General features: G+C 45.8%; 1 protein-coding gene across 1 annotated transcript; it reads right to left on the bottom strand.

The window, feature by feature from the left end:
- Positions 1-2,809: 2,809 nt before the first annotated feature.
- LOC143961029 (uncharacterized) lies at positions 2,810-9,262 on the bottom strand. Its single transcript, XM_077470152.1, has 2 exons — positions 6,790-9,262; positions 2,810-6,588 (listed from the first exon to the last, which is right to left on the bottom strand). The coding sequence occupies exon 2, from the start codon at positions 4,999-5,001 to the stop codon at positions 3,598-3,600; it is 1,404 nt and encodes a 467-aa protein (XP_077326278.1). The 5' UTR covers positions 5,002-6,588; positions 6,790-9,262; the 3' UTR covers positions 2,810-3,597.
- Between the last annotated feature and the right edge of the window lie 6,153 nt (positions 9,263-15,415).

The raw sequence follows: 15,415 nt of genomic DNA on the forward strand, positions 1-15,415 counted from the left end.
CTCATCCCTAGTGGCAGGGGCGGATCCAGAGTCTAGTCTCGGGAGGGGCACTGCCAGAAAATAAGGCTGCTTTCACACTGGGGTGGGCGGGCGACGGCGGTAAAGGCCGCTAACGGGACGGTTTTATCTCATTTATTTCTACTGAGACACACAGCCGCTATATCCCAATATGACATGTTGGTGCGGGTCCTTGAATAAACCCTGCATGCATTCTGGGATCCGCACGCATGATATACTGGGGTATAGCGGCTGTGTGTCTCAGTATAAATAAATGGGATGCATGTAACACTTTATGCATCCCCAAGCCAGTAAAAGACAGCCCTGCATGTCAGACGCATGTCTGCCTGTGTGAATGAAGCATAAAGATACGGATTTCTGTCATTCTATATCATCATTATCATCATGATAATCACACAATACAGGTGCTGTGGCTCAACGCACCTGTGCTGTGTGATTATCATGATGATAATGATGATGATTGGTAATTGTAATATGACACATGGAGGGGGTTAATGTACTCACTGATGTATTACTGACCAGTGGCAATTAATTAACCCCTTTGTGCTGCATTAGTGGCACTAGTGGCAGTGTTTATAAACCCCTTCATGCTGTAGCATAAAAGGGGTTAATTAACATTGATGGTGCCACTGTCATTAATGCAGCACAAAGGGGTTTATTGCCACTGGTCACAAATACATAAGTGAGTACATCAACCCCCTCCATGTGCCATATTACAATTACCATTGTAAATTATTTCACCCCCCTCACCCCCAAAGCATTCACCACTTCACCTGTAAGACAAGGTGTTAACTAATTAACATAGCAATGCCTGCCGTAGCTAATTAACATAACATTGCAGCTCGTAGCTCATTAACATAACAATGCCCACCGTAGCTCATTAACACAACACTGCCTTAGCTAAGTAAGTGATCACTCACTTGCAGTGCACTGAGCTGGCTACAGTCCATCTTGTCTTCAATCCTGCGCGCCTCTGAATCGTGACGTCACACCAGCCGGGACTAGGAAGCTCCTGTCGGGTAGAGATCACTCCGCCTGACAGGGAAGTGAAGTGACACTCGTGCCGCTCTGCTGCAACTCTGCCAGCATGTAGCAGCAGCCTGTGTCACATCAATTACAGACCCCCATAGTGACCCACTGGCCCCCTCTAAATAAACTGATGGAAGCCAGGGGAAGCAGCAATAAAGTCCCAGCTGCATTTAGATGCCTCATGCAAATCTGGTGAGGTGGCGGAGGGAGAAAGCCTTGGAGTAAGTTCTATTTTCTGGGAGGAGGCAATTGTCCTGTTGCCCCCCCCTGGATCCGCCCCTGCCTAGTGGGTCATTAAAAGGTCTTGCATTTCCCATACTGGGAGTGACCTAAGAGTGCTAAAGATTAAGCTACTTTGCTAAGTACAATTATACCTAGAATATAAAGAAGTACCATGATTACATATATACAATAGAGATATAACTCTGAATGGTAATAATATAAATATCAATAAAACAAATCACCTCTACAAATTTTTGACAATTTAGCAATGATCTTGCATTTGTATTTTAGAAGAATATAGATTCTCTTGATTTATGTTCATTCGGTAATCATTGTACTACTGTATATTCTAAATGCACTCCTACTTAGAAAGACTCCGACCATGGGTTCAAATCTGAAGCATGGTACCACCTGCTTAAACTTTAATGAGGAAAATAAGTAAATGCCTAATTGCCACTGCAACATCAGCGTTATGGTTTCATCAGCAAAATATTATTGTGTGGAAATAAAGTAATCACACACGGCTGGGATTTGAACTCATGACCTAAGTTCTTTTTGTTCATTTTTTTTTATAATTAAAATTTTATTTTATTATGTGATTTCTGATACACCACATACCATATTATCATCTTAAAAACATTCAGCATTATCCTGTATCCATTTTTCCTTCCCCTATTACTCCCCCCCCCCATATTCTGTTGACCCCCTTTGAATCCACTCTATATTTATTCCCCTAGTGCCTGAATGTAAGTTTCAGTCACTTTGAATGATCTCCACTTTTCCCACGTTGCCCGATATCTATTCATGCAATCTTTCTCCATATTGCTTAAATATTCCATGTTGCTGATTAGGGATGAGCTTCGCGTTCGAGTCGAACATATGTTCGATTCGAACATCGGCTGTTACGAACGTTATGGGCCGTTCGCGCCAAATTCGTGTGGCGCTCACGGCCCACAATGCACTGTGATGGCGCAGTGCATTGCTGGCTCATGATTGGCCAAGCATGCACTGTGACCCCGCATGCTTGGCCAATCACAGCGCCGGCAGCGAGGAGAGCCATAATTGGCCACAGGCAGGATGCATGTGGCCAATCATAGCTCAGGCTGTGTAGTACATGCCCCACACTATATAAGGCCGCCAGCATGGCAGCCTTGTGTAGTGTGTTGGCATCTGTAGCAGTTAGTGGGTGTTCTGTGTACCTTCAACACAGTATACACCGATCATTATCGGCCGATTTTTCGTTCTTGCTCTTCTGTAGTGTTTGTTGTCTGCGTGCCCTGACCGCAGTATACACCACTATATTCACCTATATAGCTAACGATATATCTATCTGTTAGGAATTTCCCTTGTGATCAGTAAAAAAACTTCAGGTGTTCTGAGAAGCAGGAAAATGTATTTCTGATGTGGCCCACAACAGAGAGACATGCTTACAGCACGAAAGCTGAAGAAAAATGTCTGCCAAAAGACCGTGTTACGCCCTCACATACCCCATAAGAATAACATCTCTGTGCTTCTATTGGCTGAGGGAACATAAATAACGTTGTCATGGCACAGGCTGGCACTTTATTAGCTATACATGTTCCGTACATTCTTAGGCTATCATATTTAGTTAAATCTAATGATTCTACAACTTACTATGGAGTTAATTAAGACAAAACAATACAATGAGTTAATACAATAATGTGCTCAGAAGTAAGCTTTTTAACAAATCAGTCTCAGGACTATTGTTTTTCTAATAGTCACACAATAAACATTTAAAACTTTTCTAACATTCCCTCCTCTTTGTGTGACTATTTTATCTCAACACATTTCGATGAAAGTCCCTGTGTTATACACTTTCGGACTGTATGTCATTAAGTTGAGCTTCAATGTCCATATAGGTCTCCTCAGAGGTAGAGAGGGTTTGATACATTGTTCTTGAGACTGCAGTTTCAATGAGTTTTTGTGAAAGTCCTCGAATACAGGGAATGCAGCAGCATCCGCAAGTGACCAAAACAGCCAAAGCCACAGCGATTGAGATCAAACATGATGTGATAAATCCAGTCCATTTACCGAACCATCCTTCAAGCCAAGTTGTGAATGGATCATTAATACCTGAGTTTTCCGCCAATTCATTCGATAGCGCAGTCAGTCCTTCCAAGGCTCTGGTCACCGTCCCTCCAGGAGCTGTATTGTTGGGGATAAATGTACAACACATGCTACCAAACATTTTGCATACCCCTCCTCTTTCAGCTAAGACCATATCTAAAGCCATTCGGTTCTGCCAGGCCATTAGAGATGTGGGGGCCAACTGTTCTGCTAGGCCCTTCACAGCATCCCTAGTATAGTTTACAAATCGTTGTTGGTTATAATATATATATAATTAATCCAGTCAACATTTTTATTTATAGTCACCCACCAGAAAAGAGACTCAAACCCAGCTGTCACCTGATTCCTGGCTTTAAACTCGTCCGGCACCCCGCGAGGAACCCCAATCTCATCTATGTAGATCTGAGAGTCAAATGACCCCAAGGGAGAGGTGTCCCTACGATACTGTCGGTGACTCTTAGTCCACGGGTATTCTGACAGGATTCTCAGGGGCATAGCCAGCTGGACCATAGCGCAATCCCCTTGGGCATTGGCCGGTAGTCTAGCTCGCAGTTTCTTATCCCCACACATCCACCAGACATCAGCTCTCTGAATGTCATGTTCAACCCAGTCACCATTGTCCGTGTTAATCCTCTCCACACAGTAGTCATCAGGTAGTGACCCAAGATCCACCGCGCTACGGTTCCCTGGGAGTGCAAAACAAGTAAAGTTGCCCGGATAAGCGGTAACCGCTGGAGGTATCTGAGGTCTCTGTACTGGGGGAAACAACAAACTCAATGTGTGACAAGTAGAACTTGTTTCAGGTTTATAGCTCTTATTATACAATTGCAACATACATTTTAAACCTACTGGATCTGTATTGTGATCTAGAGGAAAAGGAACTGTTGCTAAATGTGGTCTGGCTCCGGCACAAACTAAACAGTTTTCCTTTTTCAGAGTTCTAACCGTGTACCTCAACCATTCTAACCACTCATTTTTTTCTTGGTAGCCCGTCTCCAAAGCTATGGCATCTTCTATTGTTAGGTTAGTGAATCTTATAGTTTTACTCAGAACTTCTATTTTAGTATGGCCTTCTTCTTTCCCTTCTGAGTCTACTTTTTCCTGTTGTTTAATTTTATTAGGTGGTAATACCTCAAGGAAAAATGTTCCTGAGGGGTCAGTTCCTGACACCCATGCTCCCATGGAATACAACCGCTGATCTTCCTTCCTCGGCTCCTTTAATGTTATTAATAGTTGGTTACAGTTCTTACTATTTGTGCAGGGGGAGTTGGCCGCTTTTGTGATTACGAGTCTCTCCTTTATACCACTCTTTTTAGCCCCTGGTTGATTATACCCCCAATCTTGATGTGCTGTAGTCCATAGGGCCTGATCCCATGCTTGACATCCTGCCTTATTCCAGAGCCAGCAGATATATTTATCTGCCCATAGAAGTCCTCTAGCCCCAGTTGTATCCCCACAATCTGCAATCTGACAGAAGTCTACCAGTATAGTGCTAGTTATTCCCTCTATAAAGGTTAGATTTAATGCTTTTCCTGTTCTTTCCCAATCCAAAGGTTCCTCTACTCTTCCATAGCGCCTACCCCCTCTTATGGATGCCTCTCCTAGAGTCACCAGTAACCCAAGGATAATTACTGTCCCTTTCATCCTAACCAGCTACAGAGTTCCAGCGGATAGGATAGGGGAGTTGGAAGGGGAGGGAGACTTCACCGGTTTGAGACAAGTCCCACCTTGTGTGAGACCTCCCTTTGTAGCCGGACTTTCTGGACCTCTTGTAGCCAACTGGCCCTACTCTGCCTGTGAAACCTTTTTGTAATGGGTCTGGTGAATCCAGGTAGACCTCTCTGCAATCCTTATCACAGTAGGGGTAGTTAAAAGGACTTTGAAAGGACCATCCCACCTTGGGGAGTTACCACTGCTTTTTTTTCTTATTACTTTTTATTGAGACCCAATCTCCCACATGCACCTTTTTCATCTTCTTTTGGGGGTGTGATATACATACTGGTCACAGCTACTAGTAGGCAATACATCCAATTATTTTTACCTATTTCTTCCATAACTTTTCTCAGTTTGCTTTTTAGAATGCCATTATGTCTTTCTACCAATCCAGCTGATTGGGAATGATAGGCACAATGGTATTTCCCTTTAATTCTCATCACTTCTATCAAATGTTGTATATTTGTTAATTACAAAATGGGGTCCATTATCACTGTAAATCCTTTCAGGGATTCCAAATCTAGGAATAATATCTCTTAGTAATGCTTTGGCTACAGTCTGTGCATCTGCACTTCCTGTCGGGAATATCTCCACCCATTTGGTCAGGGTGCCTGGGTACCAAACAATATTTCTTCCTTTCACATTTGTCTAATTCAATAAAATCCATGCAAATGTGTTGGAATGGATATTGTGGTGTAGGGAACTTCCCTTTCTGTGGTCTTATACCTCCCTGAGCATTGTGTCTTGCACATATAAGACATTGAGAGCAAAAAGTTTTTTGAGTAATTTGTGAATCCATAGGCTGTACATACTTTATTTAACATCTCAGTCATCCCCCTGTTTGACACATGCGTTACTCCATGTGTCAATACTGCTGCATACCTAAATAAAGATTTTGGTAATACCGGTTTCCCTTCAGGTGATGTGTAAATGTCATCAATTATTGTGTAACCCTTTGTTTTCCAATATTGTTTTTCCCCGGGGGGGGCATTTTGCTGCATATCAGTAAGGATTGTATGATCTATCACTATGATTTCTCATCATTATTTTATGTGCAGCTTCATCTGCCCTTTTATTTCCCTTTGAGATGGGGTCCGTATATTTTGTGTGTGCTTGACATTTACAGATTGCAAGCTTTTTTGGTAACTGTATTGCATCTAGGAGTTCTAAAATGAAGTCCGTATGTGAAATTGGTTTACCACTGGAGGTGACCATCCCCCTGTTTTTCCATTGTTGTGCGAAAACATGCACTGTTGAAAAGGCATATTGACTGTCAGTGTATATGGTTACAGATTTTCCTTCTGACAGTATACATGCTCTTGTCAATGCTACAAGTTCTGCAACTTGTGCTGAATAATGTTTTGGTAGTGGCCCCGCTTCCAAAATCTCATCCTGTGTCACTACTGCATATCCTGTTGCATTTGTGCCATCTGGATTTTTCTTACTAGAACCATCAACAAAAAGTATCATGTCAGGGTTAGATAATGGTACATCTTTCAGATCACTTCGTGGCAGTACCTTTTCAGTGATGGCAGCAGTGCAGTCATGTTTATACCCGTCAGTAGGAAGTGGTAGTAGTGTGGATGGTTTTAATGTAGCACACCTCTGTATTGTTAAGTGAGGTTGTGTCAAGAGTATTGTCATACAGGAAAGGTGTCGTGCTGGGCTCAAATGTGATATCTTTTGCTGTAACAGGATAACAAACACTGCATGTGGTACCTTTTCAGTTAGTAAAGTTGAATAAAGACACCAGTCCATCCGGTTCAGCCTGAGTGAGTGTCTAGCCTCTACCCCTGTACACCCACATCATTCTCCACCCCCAAGGATCCAACGTCCCCATTCATATACCAGGGCCAAACCGGGACAGAAGCCAATCAACCCACCTGCATGTCTCCGGAGTGCGGGAGGAAACTAGAGCACCCGGAGGAAATCCACGCAGGCACAGGGAGTACATGCAAACTCCAGGCAGGCAGCGTCATGATTGGGATTCGAACCAGTGACCCCCTTCACTGCTAGGCGAGAGTGCTAACCACTACACCGCTGATGCTACCAGTGCTTGTACACAGGGTGGAAGTACTCTCGTTGCACTGTCTATTTCTGTAGAGTAATCCTTCCTCTATGAGACCCCTCTGGTTCTGCCTCAGCAGTGTACTCTTCTGCATCCTCCTCTCCTTCATCACCTTGCATAAGAACCTTTACTTTCACATTCTTTTTTGCTTTTGCTTTCAAATACTTCTCAGAATGCTTAGCATATTGTAAAACATCTAAAACTGATGCAGTTCGGTAAGTAACCATGTTTTTAACAATGTAATCCTTATGATCCTGTTTCAATCCATTTAAAAAAACAATCTTTAGCTGTTGCTGATATGCACTATACACATCCTCAGCTTCGGGGAGCCCGGAGAACGCTCTAAAAATCTCTCGTAATTTATTTAGGTAGTCACTGACACTTTCTTTGTCTTCTTGTACTGTCATATTTATTTTTTTGCCAATCAGTCCGTTGTACCCATCTAAGCTGGCATCTGTTCAGTAGGGCAGTCAACCTGTTTCCTAAGTCTGGGCTTTCTGGAGGCAATGGATCCCCCCGTCCCTGTGCATTTTCTGGGGCGCAGGGGTATTCCTCACCGTCCTCCACACCATACCTAATAGGAGGTTTACTTAGTCTCTTGGCTCCTGCTGGGGCACCTAGTACATGAGTTATGGCGTCAGTTAATGTTTCAAGGATCGATCTGTTCATCTCCAGGACTGAACTACTGTCTGGAGAGATTGAGGAAGTGGAGTTGGGGTTTTGTTCAGAGGCGGTTCCTTTGACAGGGGTGGATGTCACAGGGAAGGTGTTAGGCTGCGTACACACGCGGGGACTGTTCGCCCAACTTTGTCCGTCAAACAGTTTCGGCAAACAGTCCGCTCAAAATTAGCATGGACGGACTTGCCCACACACGACGAACGAACAGTTTGCTGAAACCGTGCGCGATGACGTGAACGGCACGTACGACGGGACGGAAAATACAACGTCCTATACACTGCATTACAACTTTTGGCGTGTAAATCCTTTCTGAGCATGCGCGGAACTTAGTTTGACGAACAAGCCTACACACGAGGGGACTGTTCGCTGAAACCAAGTTTCAGCGGACAGTTTTTCGGAAATTCCGAAAAACCTTGTTCAGCAAACTGTTCGCTGAAACTGTCCGCTGAAAGCCCACACACGGGCGGACTGTCCGCCGAAACACTGTTCAGTGGACAAAGTTGGGCGAACAGTCCCCGCGTGTGTACGCGGCCTAACTCTGAGCAGTTACTTGCACCTGAGGGGGAGGACCATTATAGGGAGGTGGTCTCTGGGTGTAGCAGATGAGATCATCCTCTTTGTCCACTAGGGACAATTGGGCTTGGCATTTTTCCTTTGTTCTTTTTCCTTCTACCCTAATTTTAGCATGCTGAAGCCAATACTCCGCCATTTCCAACCCATACCTTTTTTGAACTTTGGGTCCTGACATTTTAAGCTTATCCACAGGGCCCCAAAATAGAACTTTCTTTCTTTTAAATTTTTTTTTTTAGTATTCTGATTCAGAACTTAGCCTTTTGACTTATAAATGTACCCAAATATAAACAGCATTGCATCATTAACACTTCACAGTTGAAAGTCTATGAATTCTAAAAATAACTCCAATCCAATATAAATATTTACTTTAAGACTATTTTTCAAACTCTTTTTCCCACCAAAAGTCCTAATATTTTCACAGATGCACAAATTAACCTCTGTCAGGCATTCTGCATTTTCTTGTTTCCGAGAAACAGCTTCTTGACCTTCATAGCAAAGAAAACATCCTCAGCCTTTTTTTTTCATTTCTTTTCACATTCATCAAGCCACCTGATAATAATTCTACAACATTCTATTTACTCCAAAGTGCAATCTACATTCTTTTTCTTTTATGCTAAGTTTCAATATTTACAATATAACCCTTCTGTATTGTCATAGCTAATCAAGGGTTAACTTTACAACTTCTGGCAGAAGCAATCCTTCCATGAGGGGAGGGGGAGGAGGAGGGGGAGAGTGAGTGCAGTGCGTTAGGTGAAGAATGACTTCTTATCTGCTTAGAAATATGCAGCACAAAAACCATGTAAATGAACAAAGCAGCAATAATTTTTTACCTTAGACAACGTCCCCAAGTGTCTCTGTCTACGAGCACTGGATCATCTAGATATTATACGATCAATACCAATGTCGGCAATTACATCACATTAAACCAGAAGCAAAGAGAGAAGAAAAGACTCTTAGAAAGAATTAAGAATAATTTAAATTATCTTACCTCTCAAACACCTGGACTGGATCACACAAGGTTCGGAAACAGACAGTGGAATCCAGATCTTTTTTGCCCCTGCCCCTTTTTCACCAATAACTTTGATTGGGGGGACTTTAAATTGGTCGGTGAGCTTCAAAGTCCAATACTCACCGAAGTGTTGTCGGGGCAGTCTAATCTGAAAACCAGCGTGTTGCTCCCGGCTCAAAAGACCAAAAATGTTAGGAATTTCCCTTGTGATCAGTAAAAAAACTTCAGGTGTTCTGAGAAGCAGGAAAATTTATTTCTGATGTGGCCCACAACAGAGAGACATGCTTACAGCATGAAAGCTGAAGAAAAATGTCTGCCAAAAGACCGTGTTACGCCCTCACATACCCCATAAGAATAACATCTCTGTGCTTCTATTGGCTGAGGGAACATAAATAACGTTGTCATGGCACAGGCTGGCACTTTATTAGCTATACATGTTCCGTACATTCTTAGGCTATTATATTTAGTTAAATCTAATGATTCTACAACTTACTATGGAGTTAATTAAGACAAAACAATACAATGAGTTAATACAATAATGTGCTCAGAAGTAAGCTTTTTAACAAATCAGTCTCAGGACTATTGTTTTTCTAATAGTCACACAATAAACATTTAAAACTTTTCTAACACTATCTTTTATAATAGAGCTTGCAGTCAGTGTTAGGAGCTTGTGCGTGCTGTCTGCGTGCTCTGAACCCAGTATACACCGCTATATCCACCTATATAGCAAACTATCTTGCTCGTTTTAAATAGAGCTTGCAGTCAGCGGTAGGAGCTTGTGCCTGCTGTCCGCGTGCTCTCAACCCAGTATACACCGCTATATCCACCTATATAGCAAACTATCTTGCTCGTTTTAAATAGAGCTTGCAGTCAGCGGTAGGAGCTTGTGCGTGCTGTCTGCGTGCTCTGAACCCAGTATACACCTCTATATCCACCTATATAGCAAACTATCTTGATCGTTTTAAATAGAGCTTGCAGTCAGCGGTAGGAGCTTGTGCGTGCTGTCTGCGTGCTCTGAACCCAGTATACACCGCTATATCCACCTATATAGCAAACTATCTTGCTAGTTTTAAATAGAGCTTGCAGTCAGCGGTAGGAGCTTGTGCGTGCTGTCTGCGTGCTCTGAACCCAGTATACACCGCTATATCCACCTATATAGCAAACTATCTTGCTCGTTTTAAATAGAGCTTGCATTCAGCGGTAGGAGCTTGTGCGTGCTGTCTGCGTGCTCTGAACCCAGTATACACCGCTATATCCACCTATATAGCAAACTATCTTGCTCGTTTTAAATAGAGCTTGCAGTCAGCGGTAGGAGCTTGTGCGTGCTGTCTGCGTGCTCTGAACCCAGTATACACCTCTATATCCACCTATATAGCAAACTATCTTGCTCGTTTTAAATAGAGCTTGCAGTCAGCGGTAGGAGCTTGTGCGTGCTGTCTGCGTGCTCTGAACCCAGTATACACCGCTATATCCACCTATATAGCAAACTATCTTGCTAGTTTTAAATAGAGCTTGCAGTCAGCGGTAGGAGCTTGTGCGTGCTGTCTGCGTGCTCTGAACCCAGTATACACAGCTATATCCACCTATATAGCAAACTGTCTTGCTCGTTTTAAATAGAGCTTGCATTCAGCGGTAGGAGCTTGTGCGTGCTGTCTGCGTGCTCTGAACCCAGTATACACCGCTATATCCACCTACATAGCTCTTCTCTATTTGAGCCAACTGCAGGAGTTAGTGGAAGTTGTGTGTGCCTCCAGCACAATATACACTACCCAATTGCTGTTTTTCCCAACTCCCTTCAGGCCATTACCATGTCTGGAAGGCCGGCAAGGAGAGGCAGACAGGTGCGAGCCGATAAAAGAGGGCAAGCAGGCTCTGTGTCTAGAGACAACAGTGCTGGTCGTGGACGCGGTGCATCGTTATCATCAGCACGTGGCCATGGGACATGCTTGTCCTTCTTTTCGGCAGCTGGACATGTTGAGCCGCAACATGCCAACGACTTGTTAGAGTGGATGACCAAGCCCTCTTCATCCTCCTCATCCTCTCTCACCCAGTCTCAGGGTACTAGCAAAGCAGCTGCCAATGCATTGTCTTCCCTCCTCTCAATGTCATCATCAGTGACTCCTTCCCTAGACCCACCACGTCCTCCTGAGGAGTCTCCTGAACTCTTTGAGCACAGTGTTGGGTACATGCTCCAGGAGGATGCCCAGTGTTTTGTAGGCTCTGATGATGATACTCAGCTAGAGGAAGGCAGTAGCATGAATGCAGAGAGAGGGGATGCTCAAGAAGGAGAGCAATCTGGCAGTCATGTTCCACAAGCTGCAGCATACTGCCAGGTTTGCTCCAGCGATGAAGAGGGAGGGGATGATGAGGGCACTGACTCCACGTGGGTGCCTGGTAGGAGAGAGGAGGAGGAGGAGGCACATGTCCAACGAGGCAGGATGCCCTCCGGGGGCCAGCTTAGGGGCAGCACGCCGACTGAATCACACCGCAGAGCTCCGCCTGTGCAGGGCGCTGCCTCTGCACGTTATTCTAAACGTTCTTTGGTGTGGGCCTTTTTTGAGACGAGTGCATCAGATCGCACCGCTGCTATTTGCAACATATGTCTCAAATATATCTCGCGTGGCCAAAACATCAGCCGCTTGGGCACCACATGCTTGACCAGACATATGTTGACCTGCCATGCAGCTCGTTGTCAAGCGTACCTCAAAGACCCACACCAAAGAACAAAGCGGACCTCTCCTTGCTCCTCATCAGCTGGGATCTCCAACCCCACTAGACCTTCAGTCCTCTCTGAAACCTGCTCTGAGAGGAATGAAGGTGTAGAATTAGGTGTGTCACAGCCAAGTGCTTCCGGGCACTCTGCTAGCAGTACACCCACGTCCGATTATAGCAGGCAAATGTCCCTGCCCCAGCTGCTGGACCGACGAAAGAAGTTCACTCCCAGCCATCCACATGCCCAGCGGTTGAATGCTAGCTTGGCTAAATTGCTAGCACTTCAACTGCTGCCTTTTCAGTTGGTAGACTCGGCCCCCTTCCGTGAGTTTGTACAATGTGCGGTTCCTCAGTGGCAGGTCCCCAAACGCCACTTTTTCTCACGGAAGACGATTCTGGCTCTCTACCGGCATGTGGAAGGCAATGTCCTTGCCTCGCTGGACAGGGCGGTCAGCGGTAAGGTGCATATTACCGCTGACTCATGGTCCAGCAGGCATGGACAGGGACGTTACCTGTCTTTCACGGCCCATTGGGTCATTCTTCTGGCAGCTGGGAAGGATGCAGGACAAGGTGCAGTAGTGTTGGAGGTTGTTCCGCCACCACGCCTCCAAAATGCTACTATTGGTTGTGACACACCTCTCTCCTCCACCCCCTCCTCTTCTTCTTCCTCCATGGCCTCTTCCAGTGCTCTGTCCTCAGAACCAGCGGTGCTCCGTAGGCATTCCAGGGGCTACGCAAGTACGCAGGCAAAACGATGCCATGCCGTGCTTGCGCTGGTTTGTTTAGGGGACAGGAGCCACACTGGGGCGGATGTTTTGTCAGCTCTGCAGGGGCAGGCCAAGAGGTGGTTGACGCCACGCCAGCTTAAGCCAGGAATGGTGGTTTGCAACAATGGCACCAACCTCCTCTCCGCCCTCCGACAGGGACAACTGACCCATGTGCCCTGTGTAGCTCACGTCCTTAACCTGGTGGTGCAGCGGTTCTTGGGCAGGTACCCGGGCTTACAGGATGTCCTGAAGCAGGCCAGGAAAGTCTGTGTGCATTTCCGCCGATCATTTAATGCCTGTGCTCGGCTGGCTGAGCTCCAAAAGGAGTTGAACCTGCCCAAGAACCGCCTTATATGTGACATGCCCACCAGGTGGAACTCAACGTTGGCCATGCTGCAGCGGCTGCACACGCAGCAGAGGGCCATCAATGAGTACCTGTGCGACTACGGCACTGGGACAGGGTCAGGGGAGCTCGGTTTTTTCTCACCACGCCAGTGGGGCATGATCAGGGATGCATGCACTGTCCTGTCACCGTTTGAGGAGGCCACAAGGATGGTGAGCAGTGACAGTGCATGCATAAGTGACACTGTACCTCTTGTCCACCTCTTGGAGCATACGCTGCGTGGAATAATGGACAGGGCACTTGAGGCAGAACAGAGGCAGGAAGAGGAGGACTTCCTTGCCTCTCAAGGCCCCCTTTATCCAGACAGTGTTCCTGCTGTGCCACCCATCACACAGGAAAAGGATGATGAGGAGGAGGAGGAGGAGGATGATTGTGTCAGCATGGAGGTGGAGGCTGGCACTCAGCATCAGCAGCAGCATCAGCAGTCTTGTAGAGATGATTTACAGTCCCAAGAAACCCGTGGACTTGTACGTGGCTGGGAGGAGGTAGCTGCGGATCATGTTGTCCTTAGTGACCCAGAGGACTCCGGACCGAATGCCTCAGCTAACCTACGCTGCATGGCCTCCCTGACCCTGCAAAGCCTGCGGAAGGATCCTCATATTCTTCGGATCAAGGAGAGAGACCATTACTGGCTGCCCACTCTCCTTGATCCACGGTACAAGGGTAAGGTTGCCGACCTTATCTTGCCATCGCAGAGGGAGCAGAGGATGAGACATCTCCGGGAGGCCTTGCAGAAAGGTCTGTGCAACGCGTTCCCAGAGACTGGGAGGTTACAAACTCCTGGTCCTGGACAACGTGTTGCTGAGGCATCGGTCAGAAGGAGCGGTGGAGAAGGTGGCCGTCTGACCAATGCTTTCAGACAATTTTTTAGTCTGCAGCCCCAAGGTATGATCAGTTCCAGCAACCATTGCCAGCGTCTGATTTGCATGGTGCAGGAATACCTAGGGGCAAGGTCAGACTTGGACGCCTTTCCCACCGAAAATCCTCTGGCTTACTGGGTCTTGAGGATGGATCACTGGCCAGAGCTTGCACAGTATGCAATTGAGCTACTGGCCTGTCCTGCATCCAGCGTTCTTTCTGAACGCACCTTCAGTGCTGCTGGTGGCTTAGTTACCGATCACAGGGTGCGCCTGTCCACCGAATCAGTTGATCGACTGACCTTCATCAAGATGAATCAGTCTTGGATCACCCACAGCTACCAAGCACCTGAAGCTGATGTAACCGAATAATTTTTTTTGAAATATCACATCCCTTCAAGACTGCCTATGCTGATGCTGAGTGACTGTCCTGTTATGTTGATTGTCTATCCTCTTCCTCCTCCGCTGATATGTTGGAAGAACATTTCTGTTTCTGGGTGATGCCATCAGCCCAATTTTTCTGCCCCTGTTTAACAGGGGCGTTTAATTACAATTTTTGATGCAATGCTTTGCAGCAGGGCTAATTCCTGCACTACAACTAGAGTATATGCGAGAGGTTGCAGTGTCGTGGCACCAGCACCAGTGCCTAAGGCCCAATTTTTCTGCCCCTGTTTAACAGGGGCGTTTAATTACAATTTTTGATGCAATGCTTTGCAGCAGGGCTAATTCCTGCACTACAACTAGAGTATATGCGAGAGGTTGCAGTGTCGTGGCACCAGCACCAGTGCCTAAAGCCCAATTTTTCTGCCCCTGTTTAACAGGGGCGTTTAATTACAATTTTTGATGCAATGCTTTGCAGCAGGGCTAATTCCTGCACTACAACTAGAGTATATGCGAGAGGTTGCAGTGTCGTGGCACCAGCACCGGTGCCTAAGGCCCAATTTTTCTGCCCCTGTTTAACAGGGGCGTTTAATTACAATTTTGGATGCAATGCTTTGCAGCAGGGCTAATTCCTGCACTAAAACTAGAGTATATGGGAGAGGTTGCAGTGTCGTGGCACCAGCACCAATTTTTTAATGCAATGCTTTGCAGCAGGGTTAATTCCTGCACTAAAACTAAAGTATATGGGAGAGGTTGCAGTGTCGTGGCACCAGCACCAGTTCCTAAGGCCCAGTTTTTCTGCCCCTGTTTAACAGGGGCGTTTAATTACAATTTTTGATGCAATGCCTTGCAGCAGGGCTAATTCCTGCACTAAAACTAGAGTATATGGGAGAGGTT

Source organism: Lithobates pipiens, unplaced genomic scaffold, assembly GCF_037356315.1.
Source record: "Lithobates pipiens isolate NorthernLeopardFrog02 unplaced genomic scaffold, aLitPip1_a1.2 Scaffold_8, whole genome shotgun sequence".
In the NCBI taxonomy this organism is placed as follows: Eukaryota; Metazoa; Chordata; class Amphibia; order Anura; family Ranidae; genus Lithobates; species Lithobates pipiens.